The sequence below is a fragment of the Anomalospiza imberbis genome, chromosome 8, assembly GCF_031753505.1.
Source record: "Anomalospiza imberbis isolate Cuckoo-Finch-1a 21T00152 chromosome 8, ASM3175350v1, whole genome shotgun sequence".
NCBI lineage: Eukaryota > Metazoa > Chordata > Aves > Passeriformes > Viduidae > Anomalospiza > Anomalospiza imberbis.
The window spans coordinates 35,612,636-35,631,735 of NC_089688.1; the positions used below are offsets into that span (position 1 = coordinate 35,612,636).

Below are 19,100 nucleotides of genomic sequence, written 5' to 3' on the forward strand. Positions count from 1 at the left end.
AGAGTAAATCCAGCAAAATTGTCTTGTTACTTTCAGCCTGTCAAATACAGCCAAAGTCACTTTTCCTTGCTCCTTGTTTTTCTGCTGGCTTGAGCTTTGATGCAATTGTCAAAAATTCAACTCATGTGTCCTTGTTCTCTGCACAGACACATTGTGAATTTTACCTAGGTTGTATTTTTAGCAGGAAATTATTTTTGTACTGGTATGCATTCTAATGGAAAGCATACACTAGTATAATTTGCAGGACACAATAATTGCAGTTCCGTATTAACCGAATGATAATTTTTGGTCATCCTAATCAGTAATTTTGCCCTTATTCTGTTGTTTTCAGCATTTGGGGCTTTTTTTTTTCTCTTTTTTGCATTATAAACTGAACAGGTTATAATAAATTTTCATTATTCAAGTGGTAAATACCTGATGTTTCTCTTATGATAAATCTGTGTGAACAGTACCAGGTTTTGAAGCGAAGATCTGAAATCTGAAATTCAGAACTTTAGATACTTGCAGGTATCACAGAGAAAGGTGTCTTTTAAAGAAAAAAATTGAGTAGATGCACTAAGCCAGTTTTTGCTGTACCTGGCCAGTGTGAAGAGAATTGAGGCTCTTTCAGAAGAAAGGCTGCAGTTAAAGCTCTGAGGGTTCCTGGAGAGGTTTTAGTCAGTTGCTTGCCCACACAGTCCCTGTCCAGCAGTGTGGATGTGGATCATGGCAGTCTTGTGGCACTCAAGAGTCTCCACCTCATCTTCCCAAGGGCTTTACTCCTTTTTGCCTATTTTCCATTAACAGGATCTCCTGGAGCTGCCCTGTTGGCTGCTGAGTCTTTCTAGCAGAATGTGAGTGCTGTAAGCACAGGCAAGGTTGGGTTTGCTGCAACAGTCCCTCTCCTGGGAGAGCATGTGTAATTAAACATGTGATGCAAGAAAAGAGAATGCCTCTTAAAAAAGAAATTACTGCAAGTAACTTGTTGCCTTCTTGATTTTGCTCAGAAAGTGGCTTTATATGAGAATGTGCAGAGTGTGTCACATTCTCATTGAGTTATACGTCTGTCTTTACTGTAATTTGTTCCTTAAAGAGCCTGGAGCTGGATGAAGATAAGTCATTAGTGTCCAGCTAAAGGTGACACTGACATCAGCATCCATTGTGGTCTGTGCCTTTTCAAATCTCCTATCCTATAGTCATATCTTCTCGAATAGCTGTGATTCAATTAAGGAGAATCTATATGGGCTGTTGATCCAATTCTTATTCATTTGCAGAGAAATGAAAATAAATTGCTATTGTGATTTTATTTACAATGCTGACTGTGAGCTGATAAAATGGACAATGGTTGAAAGAGCCCTATTCTGCTCCCACTGGAGCCTGTGGGCACCGAGCCAAATAGCCACCTTGAAGATTTTGACTCCCATAAGGTGGGAGCACGGTGGGAGGAGGTTGTGGGCTCTGCATCCTGCGTTCCATGTCCTGGAAAGATTCAGATCATCCCTAACAGGAAAATGCTCAGATGGGAGGGACAGTGCTTCCAGCCACTGGTCTGCCTGTGCAGGAGCTGGAGAGGATGTAGCTGGCTGGGCAGACCCAGTTCAGGGCTGGCTAGGGCAGTTGGTGTGGCTGCCTCACCTGTTGTGGAGCTTCTTTTTCTTCATTTCGTCAGTGCTGGGTTTAAGATGCAGCCAAGATGAGCAAGTTTCTCATTCCAACAAGGAAATGGGTCCTGCTGCTTTTATATCCACTAGGATTTTCATTGTTCAAACCTAATGTTGACAGCTCTTAGCTATCTTGATCACCGTGCTCTTTGGAAAGAGGATTGTTCCCTTCTCTTTAGCACTTCAAACATTTCTGTCCTCACTACTTTTTTGTTCCCTCTCTTAGCTCTTGGTGCTCCACTGTAGTGTGATTTTCAAAGGGATAATGTAAAATTGGTTGCTCATGAGCTGTTCTCAGCATCGAGCATTGTTTAGTCCTTTGTTAGTGAATTCTCTCTGGGTCTGAGCTATTTCATTGTCCTTTTCTAGAAACATTTGGGTTTATTTTAAATTCACAGTTGCCCTGAGCCCAGCTGTTACTCAGTCCCGATGGTGGAGCCTGCAGGTCCCCATCACTGGCAGCTGGCTGTTGACATGGCCTGTGTCCTGTCAACCTCTGCTGCCCATACAGCCATCGCAGGAGATGGAGCTGGAAAAGATGCTTCTTGTAGGTCTGGTGAGACCCAAATCTGGCAAAATTCCTTAACCATCACACTGCCGTTCCTAACAATGAGCTGTTTAGGACTGACAGTGTCTTTAGTCTGAGTTACCCTAAATTTGTCACCAAAAATATTTTTGTCAGCTTAACAATGGATCAGTATCCTGTTGCCACATATCCTGGTTATTTCTGTCCCACTGTTTGTGCTTTTGACACTAAGTGACCACAGAATTTTGGCTTTGCTCCCCACATTTGAGCCCTGCAGAACAAAAAGCAAGAATTGGGATGTCTTGGGCTTCATGCAGAAAGATAGGGCAGTTACCTGCTGTCTGCTGAGCACCAAGTGTCACCAGCACTGAAGAGCTCAGAACTATGTGGAAGGATGTTAATATTCCATGATAAAGCAAAGATCCAAAAAGACATACCATTTCTCTGGTTTCTTCTTGTAGTTTTCTATTGTATCAGCTGAAGTGCATGAAAATTTCTTTGTATGGTAAGGCCGGTGTTGTAGTGCTGTGTTGTCCTGTAGAGGAATTGACAAGTCCTTACATCATTATCCAGGGCTGCTATTTCATTAGGCGAATGTCAGTGTCAGGTAAGATCATGGGTTTGTCAATATAATGAAAATACCAGTCAAGTGAGGAAAAAGTCACAATTTTCCAGCTCTAAAAATTGATTTTTATTGCTCTTCTTGTAATCCTTTCTTTGGATTAAGTATTTATTATTGATGTGGTCTTTCTTTTAATCTTAATAGCTGCTGACATTGTAATTAATTAAAAAATACAACATTTTTGCTCAAATGGCACTATATTGAAATTATAAGTGAACATCACATATTAGTTAAACAGCCCTGGCAAATGTCTTGAGTGCTAAGATGATTGCCTAAGCTTCTTGACAATTCCCTTCATCTTGCTGTATGGTGCTTGACCTTTTGAGATATTTTGGTGTTATTAATAGGTTTTAGCCATTATATCAGAAAGAACAAGGCACAAAAATATTATAAACTTTATCTTTTTAATGACAGCACTACACCACCTTGGGCATGCCAATGAAGGCAGTTCCATTATGGCTTTTGAGGCACGCTTAAACTGTCAGTCAGCAGGTAACTTGTACTCGGAATTAATGGGGATTTTTCTGGAATTTGTCACTAAATGTGTATTTGAAATTGCAAAAGTGTGCAAGCTGAGCTGCAGAAGGGAGGTGATACACTGGAGAAGACAGGGTTCTCTTTCAAAGCTGTCTCTGAAACCTCTGCTGGAGGGGACCAGTTCTCAAGGTGCAGGTGTTTGAGCTGATCTCTGACTAAAACTTCAAAAAAGAAAAAGCAGTGCAGATAGAAACAGCAGAAATCGGAGTGGTCTGGGTTGGTGTAAGTCAAAACGTAGTATTTCCATCCTCTTGATCTTCAGTTCCTCGACGTGGCTGTAGCAGGAGATTGCTGTCGTTCCTTAACTTTCCACCAGAAGTCACTGCAGGAGCTGTTACTACCTCTGGCACTACAGATCCGTGGAGAAGGTGTGTATGACCTTGTTATCCATCGGTCACCTGCCACCTCCCAACCAGCTCTTGGCTTCTGCCAACAGGATGGCCAAGCCATTTTCTAAACGTTCCCTGTTGGGGTGAGATCCTGCCTGGACAGGGGAGCTGAGCTGGTGATGCCTTAGGCGCAGTCGCTCCTGCCATGGACGGGGCGAGGGTCCGGGCGGCTGTGCTGTGCACAGCGAGTGCCCCACGGGTGCCCTGAGCACTGCACCAGGTGGGAGAGAGGATTTTCAGAGATTTCCATGACCTTGTGGGGGCACAGCCCAGCACTGCTTCTGCTGCACCAACTCCACACAGAACCTGTGGCTCCAAGCTCTGCACAGGTCAGCAGTAAATGGAGTGAGCAGTTTGTCCTGAGAAGTGATGTCACACCAGGAGTGAGCTGATCCTTTTGTCTCGGTGTGTTAGCTGTGATCCTCATATTCCTTCACTTAGGAGAGGACATTTTATATAGGCACTCATATGTTAAGGTCCCTTCCAACTCAAACCATTCTTCAGTTCTCTGTCCTTTGTAAAAGCTTTTGTGTCTGTAGCTCCCATCTGAAGATGATGCACAGAAATAAATAGGTTGCGGAGAGATAGTATCTTACCCTAGAAATTGTTTGAGAAAGATAGAACAGCTCATATTAGCTGGTATTTATCTTAAATACATTTAGTTATTAGAAAAATTTGCTCACTGAATAAAATATAGCTTGACCTTTGGATTGTTCCTTCCCAAGAAATGTGACAGTGTCCCTCCTTCTCCCCCATTCAGCCTGCTTGGCAGAGCTGCACGGTTTTTGTTTTGTTTTGTTATGTTATTGTTGTGTTTAAAATAAACCAAAACCCTCAAGCCCCTCTTTTCAGCAGTGTCAAGTTAGGATGAATTGGCCAGGGAGGCATGTTTATAGACTGTGTGAAGAACTTTGTCTTTGTGTGGGAATGCTGGTGACACTGGTATGGCTTGCCTGAATGAACTGCGATGACGTGGCTAATAAGGTGTCCTGCTGAGCGTCGCTGCAGCCTTTCTCAGACCTCCCACCTAATGCCATTCAGCTCCAGCTCAGTGTAGCTAATTTTTCCCATTCCCTCAATTCTTTAGGCCTCCTTACAAACAGAAAAGTCAACTTTCACACCGAGGAGAAGATAAGTGCTTTAGGAAATAATCGTGTAAACAGAATGTTACCTTCTGACCTGATGCTGATACCTTGGTCTGGGACAAAACCCAGCTGGCTATTGCATTCGACATGGCTATTAAAGGAATAATGCTCCTGATCCTCCTTACAAAGTGCCCTGAGAAATGGTTTAGCCAAATCACAGTGCCTCTTGTCACACTGAATCATGTTCAGCTGCTCTATTCCACAACCAAATTGCTGATATTTAACTGCTTCCTTGTCTGCTCCATTCTGTGAAGGGGGGACAGTATAGGAAGGGGAAAAATATGAAAGCAAGGGGAAGCTGATTCTATAATTTTCTGGCTGAATTTCAGTGCTTTGAAGTATGTATACAGTGCCCCATACAGCATTTATAAAAGAGGTGCATTTCATCAAGTAACTTTATTTTTAGCTACTACAATGAGTACTTTAAAATATATTGCAAAAGTATTTCAGGGATTCTAATAACACACAATTATTCACTTTAGGACTGCACTGAACCCTGTTGTGTGTAGCAACTGAAATTAATAAATAGGCCCAGATTTCCAGTAGTATTGAAAAGAGGAACCCCTCTCTCTTCCTTGTTTAAGTCTTAGTAGGGATCTGACATTTCCTAAGTGGCTTTGAGAAAACTTTGCCTTCACAGTCGGCACAGCTGGCACTGCCACCCGAGCTGGGAGGTCTGTACTTATGGCAGAGGAATTTGGGGCACCCAGGCTCCCAGAGCAGCCCCTGAGCACAGGCTCCTGCCATGGCATTTGAGTGACCTCTCCCTCGAGCCCCGCTCCCACTCCAGCCAGGCTGGTCAGCAGCACAGCCTGGGGAGGTCAGAGGTTCCTCATAATTCACCTGATGCCCCCAGAATAACAGATGGTTTTGTCACAGGACAGTGTGTCAGGGTCTGCCAGGCCAAAGGCTCTGCTGAGGGAGAGAGGTTTGCTCGAAGCCTGACTGACACAGCAGAGCATGGATGTCTCCAGTGCAACACAGGGGCTTCTTTCTGGGCCTGCTGATACCCAGAGTGAGCCAAATTGCAGTTATTAGACTAAAATAAGAATTATATGTATTTATTTTGCAGCAATTGTAACTTAAGAAATTGTATTAAGAAATTGTTCTGTAATGTAATTGCAGAAATTGTAATTTAGTGTTAATTTGCAGTGATAGTCAAGTTTACTCCTTAAAAAGAGTACAAATAGTGGATTTAACTCATTAAAACATTTCAGCATGGGGATAACTTGGACTGTAAGCTCCACTTGAAAGTAACAATTGCTTGAATGTTTCCTTCTGTTACTCCCCTGTGATGGCTAAAAAGTTCTTCAGCTCTTTCATTCAACTTGTCTGCCACTTCTCAAAATACAACAAGATGTGAAGACAGACACTAACCCGTTCAGTGCAGAAAACTTTCAGTGTAGTGCCATCAATTAAAAATGTATAATGTGTTTGAAACTGGCAAAATAATTCAAGTAATGTGTTCCGGGCGTGGAGAAGAATCTGTTATCGAGGACTCTCTGTGCAATTACAAGTTCTGTGGTTTTGGAACTGCTAGAGGAGAAATCATCTGTGGTGTTTATAGTTGTGTGCTCTAAAGTTTACCAGGGACAGAAGTAAGCCCAGATGGGAACATGCTTTTTTCCCAGTGTAGCTGAGTTTGCTATATTGATTGATTTGCCAATTTGTTGTATTGATTTCCAAAATATGCAGAAGTAAAGATCTTTCTTTGGTGTGTTTTAAAATGTTAAAAAAGTCTTTTCCTGTAAGTGATTCCTTCTGGAGCAAGAGCAAAGGATGAGGAGGATGAATGTGTTCTTCTACCCTTTTAAAAATGAAGCCTTCTCTTTCTGGAAAGGAAGGGCTGGCTGTCATCTGTTGGAAAAGTTTTCTGTTTCATTTGCATTTGACTTCTGGATCCACTCTGAACCTCTGTCCCCTCCTGATGGCCTTGCACAGGTCACAAGAAGCAGCAGGGCCAGCCAGGGCACTGAGGACTTAGTGTGTGTGCTGGCATGTGGAATTGTGCAAGGGAAATACCTGTGCCTTCTGTATAGTCAGGAATAACTGAGTTATTCATGTAACAGTAACCTGTTTGTCATAAGCTATCTAAAGTTGTACAGGAATAGAGCATTCAGGTGTGCTGAAACCTTTGGGTTGAGCTGGTAAAAGTTGTTAAAGGAAATGGCACTGGGTCCTCCCACCAAAACCATAGGATTTATATTGGTAACATGGGCTGGCTGCTTTCTTTTTATATGGTTCAGATTTATCATTTCATTGAGTGATTCAATGGTGGCAGTTTTAAAGGACTATTTGATTCATAGTAAAAGGAAGGATATTTTTTAGAAACAAAAAGCAAAGGAGAATGACATAGATTTGGAAGCCTTCCTAGTTTTTCTGCAAGCACTCATTCTTTTTTTTTTAAATATGCCTTCTGAATTCTCAGCTGCCTGTACATGTTGATCTGTACGCTTTCATGGCTTAGAACATGGAAACACAAGGAACGGAGGACTTCTGTTTAGCTCTCACCCCAGTTCTAACACCTTCCCTGTGTCCCTGGCCAGACTGGCTGTGTTTGCAGTGCCCCATTTCTGTCCCAGTGCCCTCAGTGACAGGCAGCTTTTCTGCACGTTCCCAGGGGAGGGGACATTGCTGTACTCTTCTTTATTGCCATCTCCTTTGCACACCTGGGGTCTGACTCTGAAAAAGTCAGGAAAAGTGGTTCTTGTGCATTGATTCAGGGCAGTTTTAGGTACCAGTAGGCGTTTCAGCACAAAGCTATCAGGGTTCCAAACTGCTGAAAGAGGTCTAAGATTTGGGAACTCTTGAACTAATAGTAAGTTCCACTTATTAATAGTAAGTAATGGCAAGGACATTAGGTTACATAAGTGTATTAAGTTGAGTCAATTAAAAGAATTTTCATTGTTAGGTACCCCACATCACTTAGTAGGTACCTAAATGTGTGCATCCTTTGCTGTGCCACCGTTGTGAATTTTCTTGTACACCTGCATTAATTTCACCACCTTCGAAAAGAGATGTCAGAAGCCACTTGGAGCATCATTCTGGAGAAGTAATATTTGGACTCTTACTTTAGTCTATCATGAGACACTCTTTCTAAAATGTCCAACAAGACAAGCTACAAGGGGAGAAACTGGAGAACATTATCAGTTGTAGAGCTGGCATTGATTTGTATGCAAATCACATCTAGATCAGGTAATGTGCAGGACTATGAAATGGCTGTGTTTTCATTAATTGATCAGAAGCAGACTAATCAGCTGGTTTGGTCATCAGTTTGGAGACATTTTCACAGACTATTTTTTGAATAGTCTGTTTATTTGGAAAATCTGTCTTTGCATAATTCAATCACAGGCATGGTTCTCATAATCCAGATTTGTTTCAAGAGGCCTTCAGTGGACCTTGATGTCATTCCTGCAGTATCTGTCATTCCTCTGTCAGCAGTAAATGGCAATGAGCAGAGCCAAAGCTGATCCTTGAATCAGGACAGTTGGCAAAGCAAAGTCTTGTTCTGATGTGTAAGCTGTGGATCTGATTTTGCAATGATAGTGTTAGCAAACTGTGGCAATGTAAATGGTTTAACTTTTAGCAAACTGTGGCAATGTAAATGGTTTAACTTTAAAGTTCTCGTTTTCCTTCAATTTTCCGTGAGGGCACTAATCAAACTAATGTTTCGTGCAGGTCAGGAGTGACAGGTTTTTCTCAGGGCTCGCTGGGAGCTGACAGTGGGCAGTATTTATTAACAGTGCCTGCAATAATCTGTCAGCTAAATGGAGGATTGGAGATTTTCATAGCAGAAACAGATAAGTCTTTGCAAGAGATTTTCTTCAAATGATCAGTGTCTTAGGCCCATTGCACATAATTTTTTCCATAGAATAATATTCGTTATATAATAGATTACTGTTGACAAAAACTGTGGGATGTTTTCAGAGGAGAAGCAGTATCTCATTACAGATCCAATGTTGCATCTTTCCTTATAGCTTTGAGAATAAATGGGTGTAATGCATTAGAACTTGTAAAGCCATCTGAAACAATCACCTCCTAATGTGGCAGCGTTGCTGGCTAGTGCTTCACCTGTCTGTGTGGGCTCTGCCTAGGCTCACCTGAGGTTTCTGACATAATGCTTACATGTTGATGTATTCCCAGAATGTTCACAGGGTATTGCCTGCATTCGTTCTTTAGTTCACATATTGCACACCCAAGGGGGTTCTGTGCATTTTGTCTGTATAAATTCTTTGTGGCTGTGGCAGTTGAGTTTTGGGTGTTTCATGCTTTCCTCAGCCACTGAGAGGAGATGAATTATATTGATTCCTGGTTTGTAAATAAGTGTGACTTGGTGGATTTCTAAATGCCAAGATCTCTAGAAGCTGTAAAACTGTGTATTGTTGAGAGTACCTTACAACTGTTGCTAATAATATGACATTTTTTAATAATACAGGATTTGAAAGATGGATAGTAATGCCATATTTCCCTGGGTGGGACTGAGCAAAGGCTTGAGGAAACATCAATCTTCACAGCTGGAGCAAGTACTTGTTAGGTGTTAGCTACAGCCTCAGCAAAAATCTGCTGTGAGCAACACAGAGAGCTGTCTTGGGAGAGCTGTAGCAGGTCTGGGAACCTCAGGGATGCTCAGTCATACAGGTGGGATGATTGATGTCTAGCCCAACCTGTCACTTCTTGTGTGGTTCACAAAGTACCCCAAAAGACGGGTAACATTGCTTATATATCAGTAAACTCAATTGTACTCTGAACTCACTGCTAATTCAGCATTCCCAATTCTTACCTGCCCAGCCCAAAGCTATAGCCTTAGACTTCCCAAGGTGTGAAGGCCCTCCATGATACCTGCAAGATTTCCATGGTCCCCAAATGCCACTTCTGCAAGATTTGTATGAACTGCTGCAAATATGCTTTCCTCATCTTGCTCTCTCAGCCAGGCATGGGAAATCAGATGCACTGTTGTACAGGGGTTGGAGATAAAATTGCCTAAGCAAAGAAAATCAACTGAAAAATATGGTTAATATATTGGTCCAGTATAAACTGTTAGTTTTGATGGTTCCAATAATTATTTCTGAGAGTGTGCTTAAGGATAACATGTGCATCTTTGTATATTCTTGCATGTTTGTAAAGCCAAATGACAGGTTTGTTCTGTTTTCATTTTTTTCCAGAATTATCGATCAGCGATTTGAGAAAGTTTCATATTTTGTCTTTGGAGATTTCAACTTCAGACTGGATGCCAAAGCAGTAGTAGAGGTAGGACTTCGCTTTTTCTTCTGTTGTAGACCCTACCAGGTTTGATTTATCTTTTTTTTTTTTTTCCCCTGTAGAAAACCTAAAAGTGACTTTACAAAGTAATGTTAATATTGACATCAGACTTGGCCAAGACTACTTCTAACAGGAACATCCAACAAGTAACTAGCATTGTGTGGCTGTGACTTCTGCCGTCTCCTTATAGCTCACAGTGAATCAGAATAATTTCCTACAAACAGAGGAAGTGCTGCATTACCTTCCTACTCTGAGGAAAACCAAGAGGCATTTCCTAAATGTCCATGATAGATCTCCACACTTTCAATGTACAGGCAGTCATCAGTACAGACCTTTGTGCCTGTAGCATCTTGATGTGGAAGGGTGACTAGGAGATTTGTATAAAGCCAAAACAATGTACTAAACCTTTTTCATTTTGAGTTGAGATAGCCTTGACCTGAATGCTAAAGCTCCAGGTAAGGTGGTGTCAGAAATAATACCCAGATTGAAAACCAGTTTAATCTTACAGTTTTTGCACTTTAATTCTCTGAGGTACTGCAATGTCTTTTTGGTGTCCTTGAGGGTAGGCATGTATCTTTTGAGCCAAAAGTTTTTATTTTGTAAATGTAACTGTGGGAAATGTCCTCTGTGTCAAAGGCTGGCATCCCCCCATTCAGGCACAGTGCTGTTCTCCTTCCTTACGTGATGAGTAGTCCATCAATTGAAAAACTGGAGTTTGATGTTACAGCATTTCATATGGAACTAGTAACTTCTTGGAATCCTTTCTGTAGTGCAGTCAGTTAGCCAAGAAGCTTAAAGCATAGTTGAAAGTCAAGTCACTAATTCAGAATATGCAGCTTCATACTGCATATGTTAAGGGTTAAAACCTGCTCTGCTGCCCTGTGGCTGCCATAGTTATCATCAGTGTTCAGAGATCACTTGATGGTGATCACTTCAGAGAACTGTTATGCCTCTTCTCTTCACCAGGGGTGTGATGGTATTATGGAGGATGTTGCTGTCTGAGAGCCCCTGTCAGTCACGCTGCAGCAGACTTACCTCCTTCACTCGGTACTGATGAAGGGTGCTCCAAGCTTTCCCTGACTCACATACTGCCAGCAGTCTGCAGGACTGAAGCTGCAGAGGCTGTTTGCTTTGGTACCAATAGATTAAGATTTCTATGTTTATACTGTCAGTTTCAAAATCATCCTCATCAAACAAAACAGTGTCGGTAACCCCAAATTATGGAAACTGACTGAGCTGCAGAGCAAGTAGGGTGAGCCCAGAGGTTTCTGAGCCTGACACAGTACTCTTCATTTTGGGAGTGTTTTACCCCTACCAGTTTGTGTTGCTGCATGTGAGCACAAAACGTGTAATTGGAAGATGAATCCAATTCATTTTCTCATTCTTTCTACCCGAGATGCAAGCCTGCGTGAGTGTACAAAGCACTAGAATAATACAGATTTTCTATTGGTTTTTTTTGGAGAAGTAGCATAGCCCAGTAATCAGAACTTCACCCAGCCACTCTGCAATGTTAATTAAGCATAATTGAAGTTGGTTCAGAAACTTCCACTTGCGGTTTATACATGGACAGCTAAAGTCACAGTAAGTTTGTTTTGTAGTGTTTTGTACTGGATGCAGTTTATAAATCTGCATGTCAGCAGCCCCAAAGCTGTTAGAAGCAGTTGTGTGATGTGTCTGGGACTGCCTCTAGGCACCAGGACAGTCCTGAGGGAGTTAATAGTGTGCAGCACTGGCAGCAAGGGCTGGCTCCTGGGTGACAGATCCCTTCCTAAAGTACAGCTTGGAAGGACAGAGCTATAGGCCACCTCTAGAGGGAATTGCACTAGATAGGACTTGGTGGTCTGATTGTGTTGAAGATTCAGGCCCAAATCACCTCAGGAAGTAGCTTGTAAAGGGTGGCTCCAACGTGCCTTTTTCTGGAGCTGGCCGGGCACCGTGTACAGCTAGCAGAGCAGGAACCAGAGCAGGCAGAGGTGCTTCTGTCCCAAACGCTCAGTGCCAGCCCCAGGGTGAGCCTGTGCTCAGCTGGGATCCTCCCACTCCAAAGGCTGTCCCAGTCCCTGCTGGTATTTAAACATGTGCCTATGCCCATGCAAATGGATATTAACCCCTCTTTGGAGTATGCAGCAGTGGAGTTAATACTGGGAATTGTAAGGGTTAATCCATTGACCTGTCATCTTTGTGTATGTTACTAAATTTATCTCTGCTTTTCTTGCTGACCTTTTGAATTCCCTCTTGAGACCACAGCTGCCGAATGCTTGAACACTGAGATGCTACAAGCAACACTTGTGTAAATGGAGACTGTGCTTACATCAGACATAAAGAATAAAGTGTGTTTGTAAATAACTTCCTAATTAAGCCATTCAAAGGGAGAATCTGAGAGCTGTTCAGAATATAGAGTCCAGACCCTGATGTGCAGTGTCCTAATTCAGATGCAAAAAATGTTGTGCATATTAATTCATAATGAATAGACTATAAATCATTAATATGTAATGTATTGAACACTTATGGGAGCCTTAATTTAAAGGCACATTGATTTCCTTGCTAGGAAAATCTGTTTTCCTGTTGTTGGAATCATGCAGGGGGAGGTTGTTACTGGCACATGGGCAATGCCAGGTGCTGTTGCTGAGGTAGCACCAGTGAATTTTCCAGGTGTGTTTGCTGCTCAGTTCCTGATCTGCCTGGGCAGCATCACTGGGGCCAGGTCCCAGCACATCCCACAGGGACTGTGAGCCAAGCTGGGGGGGCCGTTCTCTCCCTTTGAGGAAGGTGAATGCCAGTGCTTATCATTGTAGTACATTCAGAAAATCTTCCATTAGGGTGCAGCCTTTTGGAGGAAACCACCCTGCTTCAGCCAGCAAAAATAACCCTTGTAGTTACAAAATGTGTTTAGTAAGGCAGTAACTGCAGAGGAAAGATCTACATTTCCTTGGGTTTTGGTTATTTTAAGATGTGCTGTAAGACCTGAATGTTCTGTCTGACAGCCAGGTAAATTCACTTAATCCTATACTGGCAAAGGTGCCTGAGGATTTGCTGCTGTTTAAACTCAAAGTTTTGCCTACTGATTTTTTTTTTTAATGCTAGACTTTTTTGGGTTGACTTTTTTTTACAGCATTCTGATTATTTGCCTACTGCTTTCAGATACCTTCCAGCACATCAATTCCCAGTACATATGGAAGTGTTTGCAACATATTAAAAATGATTCAAACTTTTATATTGGTTCAACTATGAATTCTAGTCTGTAGCTTCTCTGCAGTGTCTCTAGTACAAGTATTGTCACAGCATTTCACAGAAACATGAATTTGTGACATTTCTTTGTGCAGGAGACAGCTTTCCTATAATTTTTTCAAAGGTTCTGATCTCCCCTTTCAAAGCTAACACAGGTCACTGTAATCTTTGCACTTACCAGAAGTACACTGCAAAATTTATCATTGCGTGTGTGACAGAGGTACTTTTTCTGTTTCTGGAAAATTGTCATCTAAAATTCAGTAGAAAGGAGATTTGATGAGGTGACTTCAAAGAAATCTGCAGCATTAGTGAGGCATACTGTAGGCTGAACTTGAAGAATATTCGAGAAATTTAATAATTATTATGAGTTAGTATTTTGGTTCTTTAAAAGGTAATATGTTACATGCCTGAAAGGTCTGAAATAAGACAACTTGGTTGTCACCTGAATAAAACCAGTATACTAAAATCTCTGAACACGTTAAGAGTAAGAAGAGGAGGTTGTGGGGGTATGAATGAGGGGGTTTATTACCAAGAACTGAGGAGGTCAGGTTATTTTTGTTTCAGGTGAGAAATTAGAGAAATGAAGTGACCACATGTGAGTGACCACATGGAAGGAGTGTTAATTCTCGCTGCTATGGTGGCTGCTGCAGAGCTTATGGGGTTTCGTGTTGTGATGAGTCCAAGGCCATTCTGATCTCCACTTCTACCTCTTTTTTTATTGTAGACAGCTTAGTGGCATCTGTTATATCCTGTAAACTCCACGAACACTTGCTGGCATAGGTGTGGAAGCAGAATTGGTCCTGTGTCTGTCTGCGTGGCTCCTGGAGCTGTGGCAGAGCAGAGGGAGGGCTGTGACTGCTCCCGTTCCGTGTGAGGCTTCCCACGCACCGGCTGGCATCTGGGGCTGCCACCCGGGGCTGCCACCTGCAGGGCACCCTTTCCTCTCCTTTGTTAGAGAAGATGCTAAATAAAGAGAGATTTCCCATTCCAGCTGGCCCAGGCACTGTGCTGGAACTTGGAGCTGCTTCTCTCCTGTACCCTGCCCCAGCCCAAAGCATCTCAGCTCCCAGCTGTGGCTGTGCTTGTCCAGAGCAGTATTTCTCCTTCTGTCTCAGTGAACCAGTTTACCACTCTTGCTCTGTTTTAGTCACCATTCAAGTGTTTTAGGTGGGTCTACACCAAGGTAGAGTATTTTTTCAGTCAGCTGGCCATAGTAACAATCTGTATTAATCTCTGAGAATGACTTTATTTTAATATTTAAAGAAGTTATTCATTGAAACTCCATACTATAAGTCTTCCTCATGCAATACATCCATTTTAGGAAAGTATAAGCAGGCTTAAGAAACTGGGCTTATTTTGACTGGGAGTAAAACCCTCTTTCTGAGACTGCTGATTCAGGAGTCTCTTAGAAAAGTACCTTGTACTTCCAAGAAAAAAAAAATTAAAATTGTGTGCTCCTCAGTCCCAAGAACAGCAGCTCAGTAACGAGTTCAGTTTGTCAGGCTTTAGGAGAAAGTCACTTTAATCACAAAATCCATTTGCTCAAGGTAAACCATAGCCTTGCCTTGTATCCAGGAAAAAAACATTATTTTCATTAGTAAAGCCTTGTTAGGGTTGGTGGTAGTTTGGTAAGCTGGAGAGCAATTAAGTGTATCATATATGAAGATTTATAAAGGTAGCAACAGAAGTGGTGTTTCAGGATTCCAGACATTTTGTCCTACAAAAAGCTTTCAAGCTCTACCTGCAGAAAAATAAGTGATGTCCTCATCTTAAAACTCAGAATTAACCTTGTCCACCCACCCTGTGTGCTCCATGGGTTACAGCCAACCAGAATATTTCCTTTCTAGACTTCTGCCAAGCAGCCCTTTAATAAGCCAGGACTGGAATTGCTGATTAAATGTTTTTTAAAAGGTAATAACTGTTCATAAGAACTTACATGTCTGGCTCCATCATTCACTTGCACTGTGCCTCTCTGCCACCTCTGACCATGTGATTTTATATTATCTGATAAAATAGGAACGACTTCATTCTCGCATGACTTTTTAGCTCCCACTGTGTTGCTGATGCTGCAGTGAATCACATAATTTCCATTTGATCACACTGTCTTGGCACAACGTGGTCTTTCATTCTGAGCAAGCCAGTGGGGGCATGGTATCCCTTTATCCAGCGTGCTCATGCCAGCAGAACGTGGAGGAGCACCCTGGCACTGCCACGGTGTGTGCCTGCAAAATGGGGACCTCTTCCTCTGAGACATCACTCGCTCTCTTTTGAGTAAACATCTCTTGTTCAAAATAAAAGCTGATTAACATCTTTTCACATCTGAATAATTGATTTAGATCATACTCAAATCTGAAGAAATATTTTAAGTTGAACTTGTTTCATCCCATGTATTGGACACTAACAAGGATCTTTGCAAACTCCAGCCAACAAATGATCCATTAGTAATTGTAATGAAAAAGATTAATAGTTAATTAGACAATTATCACTGATTTGAAAAGCTGATTCAAGTGAGGTAATCAGGTGATGGATGGATGTAGAGAGTTAATTATCTCCTCCTTGGTACAGATGTGCTTCCCTGGACAGAAACAGGTCACCTGTCAGGATAAGGCTCTTGCTCTTCCTCGTGCATTCAGGATGCACCACCAACCACCTGGCTGTCTTGTCAGGTGCAAATATTTGTGTGTGTGTATATATATTTTTTTAATCTAAGTAATATTTGCAGAAGATGCTTTGAATGCATAATGAAAAGGGCATGAAAGAATTGCACAGTCTTGTTGTTACAAACACAGCAATAATTTTTTTTTTAATTCTGACTAATTTTGCTTTGAGAAACCAGTAAAAGTTCCATTGCATTAAAAAATACTGACATGGCATTTAAAGCAAGTTGTGGGTGTACTCATTGTGACTCCCTATTCCAAGCCAAACCAGACTGTTAATTCCTGGGCAGTGATAATGTGCAGGTGCCCACATATCCATTTGGGATATCAGGTGCAACCATTTAATTCATGGCCAAATGCTGAGCTCCAGGAGGTCCTGCTCCATAGGGCTGGTAGTTTAAAACTGTAACAGGGTCGCTCCCCTTCTTCCTGCAGTAAAGTGATACTAAGCCATTTTTGTAAGAGAAAAACCATATTGCTTTATTTCTGAGATAAACCAGCACATCATGGAATAAATCAATAGCTTACAAGTTTCAGATCATGTTTTCTTTCTAGTTAGGAAAGCATATAAAATCCTGGATTGGTTTTATAATCTCAAACAGTTTGCTGTAAATACCTTAATCTCATAAAGATTTTAATGTTTTTTACAAGCTCAAATGTTTCTAGGAAATGCTGGAAAAAGCATCCTTTGTAAAAGGAAAGTGTAAGAAAGATTTGTTAAATTAAAATGCATACAACTTCAGGTCTAATAAGGAGGGCTTTATTAATGTAGGTAAATTGCAGCAACACATCTGAGGCACCTGCTAAATGTTCATTATAAATTACTCTCAGAGACATTGTGATGAGTTTTATATTGTAGCCAGACTTATAAAAGCATGCAGATTACTTCCCTGAGGGACTGGATATATTTACTTAACAGTCTAGTTAATTGCAATTATTTATTTTCCAGTGATTGCAAATCGCCTCTGCGTTAAAGGTACATGTGGCTACTAGGAATTATTCAATTACCTCTCTTCTTAGTAGCCTAAGGCAAGCCCGAGCTTGGATTCCCAGAGGCCAGACAGCAGTGTATTAACTCAATCTGCTCCGCAGCTTTCTGCTGGGGCCAAGCTCTGTAGCCATGAGTCCTCTCAGCAGAGCAAGCCTGAGAAATGCTCATTACCCTGCAGCTGATTTTTTGACATCTTTCATTCCATACTGATGGTGCCACACGTATTGGCAAGATTCATAGGAGGTTAATTAAATCCATCTTCAAAACAACGAGGGGCCAATGAGCCATATCCCCGTTGCAACAGTAAATTAAATGATGCAATTGTTTCTACTTCCATCATAGATAAGGGGAGAGATGAGTGAATGGATTGTTCTCTGGCTGCCTCCTCTGGGGCCCCAGAGGGTCTCGGAGCATGTGGTCATAAACCTGCTTTTAATTTGTGGCCGCAGGAAGGGATGGCAGTGCTATCAGCAGGCAGAGGTCCCGCACGGCGTCATCCTGTGAAGGATGACACGGTGCAAACGGGGCCGGGCGGCAGCAGCGCCGAGCGGCTCCTGCAGCCTCAGGTGCAAATTAACACAAGCGCGGTGACCAAGCAGAACGGAAAAGATGATGCGTTCATCAAACTTGGCGCTGCCTGGTCCGTAATTAAAACGTACTCAAATTAAATACAATTATCTCGTGCTTTCTGATGGGACTGGGCGTCATTAAGCTAATGAATGCCGCGGTCTGTGAGCTGGCCCCGCGGTGCGGCTGGCGCAGGGCGCGCTCGCTGCGCGGCAGCTGTGCCCTGGGCTGGCACTGCCGGCGGGGACAGCGGTGCTGGCAGCGCCGGCGTGGGACAGCGGGGACGGCAGCGCCGTCCCCAGCCCTCGCACCTGCCGGCCGTCACCTGCGGGCAGGCGGGGCCGGCCGGCACGGGCATCCTGCGCCGGGCGGCAGCTGCGGGCTCTGCGTGCCCGACTCCCATCGGGCAGGGAGGGCACGGAGCCGGGAGGCTCCTGCGGGTGAGCGGCTGTCACCGGCGTGGGGTGCCTGTGAGCTCCTGGCACAGGGACCTGCAGGGCACCTGGCGTGGGGTGCCTGTGAGCTCCTGGCACAGGGACCTGCAGGGCACCTGGCGTGGGGTGCCTGTGAGCTCCTGGCACAGGGACCTGCAGGGCACCTGGCGTGGGGTGCCTGTGAGCTCCTGGCACAGGGACCTGCAGGGCACCTGGCGTGGGGTGCCTGTGAGCTCCTGGCACAGGGACCTGCAGGGCACCTGGCAGCTTTCCCCGGGCTGGCAGTTCCCGAGGCTGCGGCTTCGTGCACGTGGAAAACGGGCTGAACAACGGCTCACAGCTGGTCCAATCCTAATGCCAGGTGCAGGTAGCCACTCCGGCCTGGCCAGGTGTGACAGTGCTTGTGTGTCTGCGGGAGGCTGGTTGATGTCTGCTGGATGTCACTCTCAGGTGTGTTTGTCACTTTTTGACATGCCCAGGGTTTTTCCCCTGTACCATGGGGAGCATTGGAGTCCCAGTGTGGGAGACAGTTCATCCCGTGGGGATGTTGGAGTCCCAGTGTGGGAGGCAGTTCATCCCGTGGGGATGTTGCAGACACAGTGTGGGAGGTTCATCCCATGCTTACCTTCCAGCACTGCCAGCCAGCCCTCCTCAGGCAGGGCAAGGCAGCTCACAGGGCAGCAGGGACTGGGGCTGGAAAATCACACATATGACCAACCACTAATAATATCTGGACTTTAAAGTTACTCTTATCTAGGCAGGTGTAGTCTAAATAATTTAGTGGAGAGTTGTAATGCATAATGTAAAAAATCAGTGATAAGTGCTTTAATAAAGCTACTTGTTAATGTTTTTTTGCTTATATCTAGCATAGAAACTTATCAGCTCAAATGAGGCAGAATATCACCTGGGAAGCTGCTATAAAATCCCCCTTTTAAAGAATTATTTCATTTTAGAAGGAATAGATGTACCTACAGAAAGTGCATTTTTTTACATTTCAGTTTATTCCTGAGTGTTACTGCAATACAAAATTTTCACATCTATATATGAATCGTGCCCTAGTATTTAGCTCACCCACTGATAACCTAAAGCAAAGGGCAGGGGGAAG

The 19,100-nt window shown here is 43.2% G+C and overlaps 1 protein-coding gene across 5 annotated transcripts in view; it reads left to right on the forward strand.

The window, feature by feature from the left end:
• The window catches only part of INPP5A (inositol polyphosphate-5-phosphatase A), a 192,474-nt gene that overhangs the window by 121,455 nt on the left and 51,919 nt on the right, over positions 1 to 19,100 (forward strand). For all 5 annotated transcript variants that reach the window (XM_068198389.1, XM_068198390.1, XM_068198392.1 and 2 more), the window contains exon 9: positions 10,022 to 10,106. In XM_068198389.1, the coding sequence (XP_068054490.1) occupies positions 10,022 to 10,106 (85 nt within the window). The remainder of the gene's footprint in view (positions 1 to 10,021; positions 10,107 to 19,100) is intronic.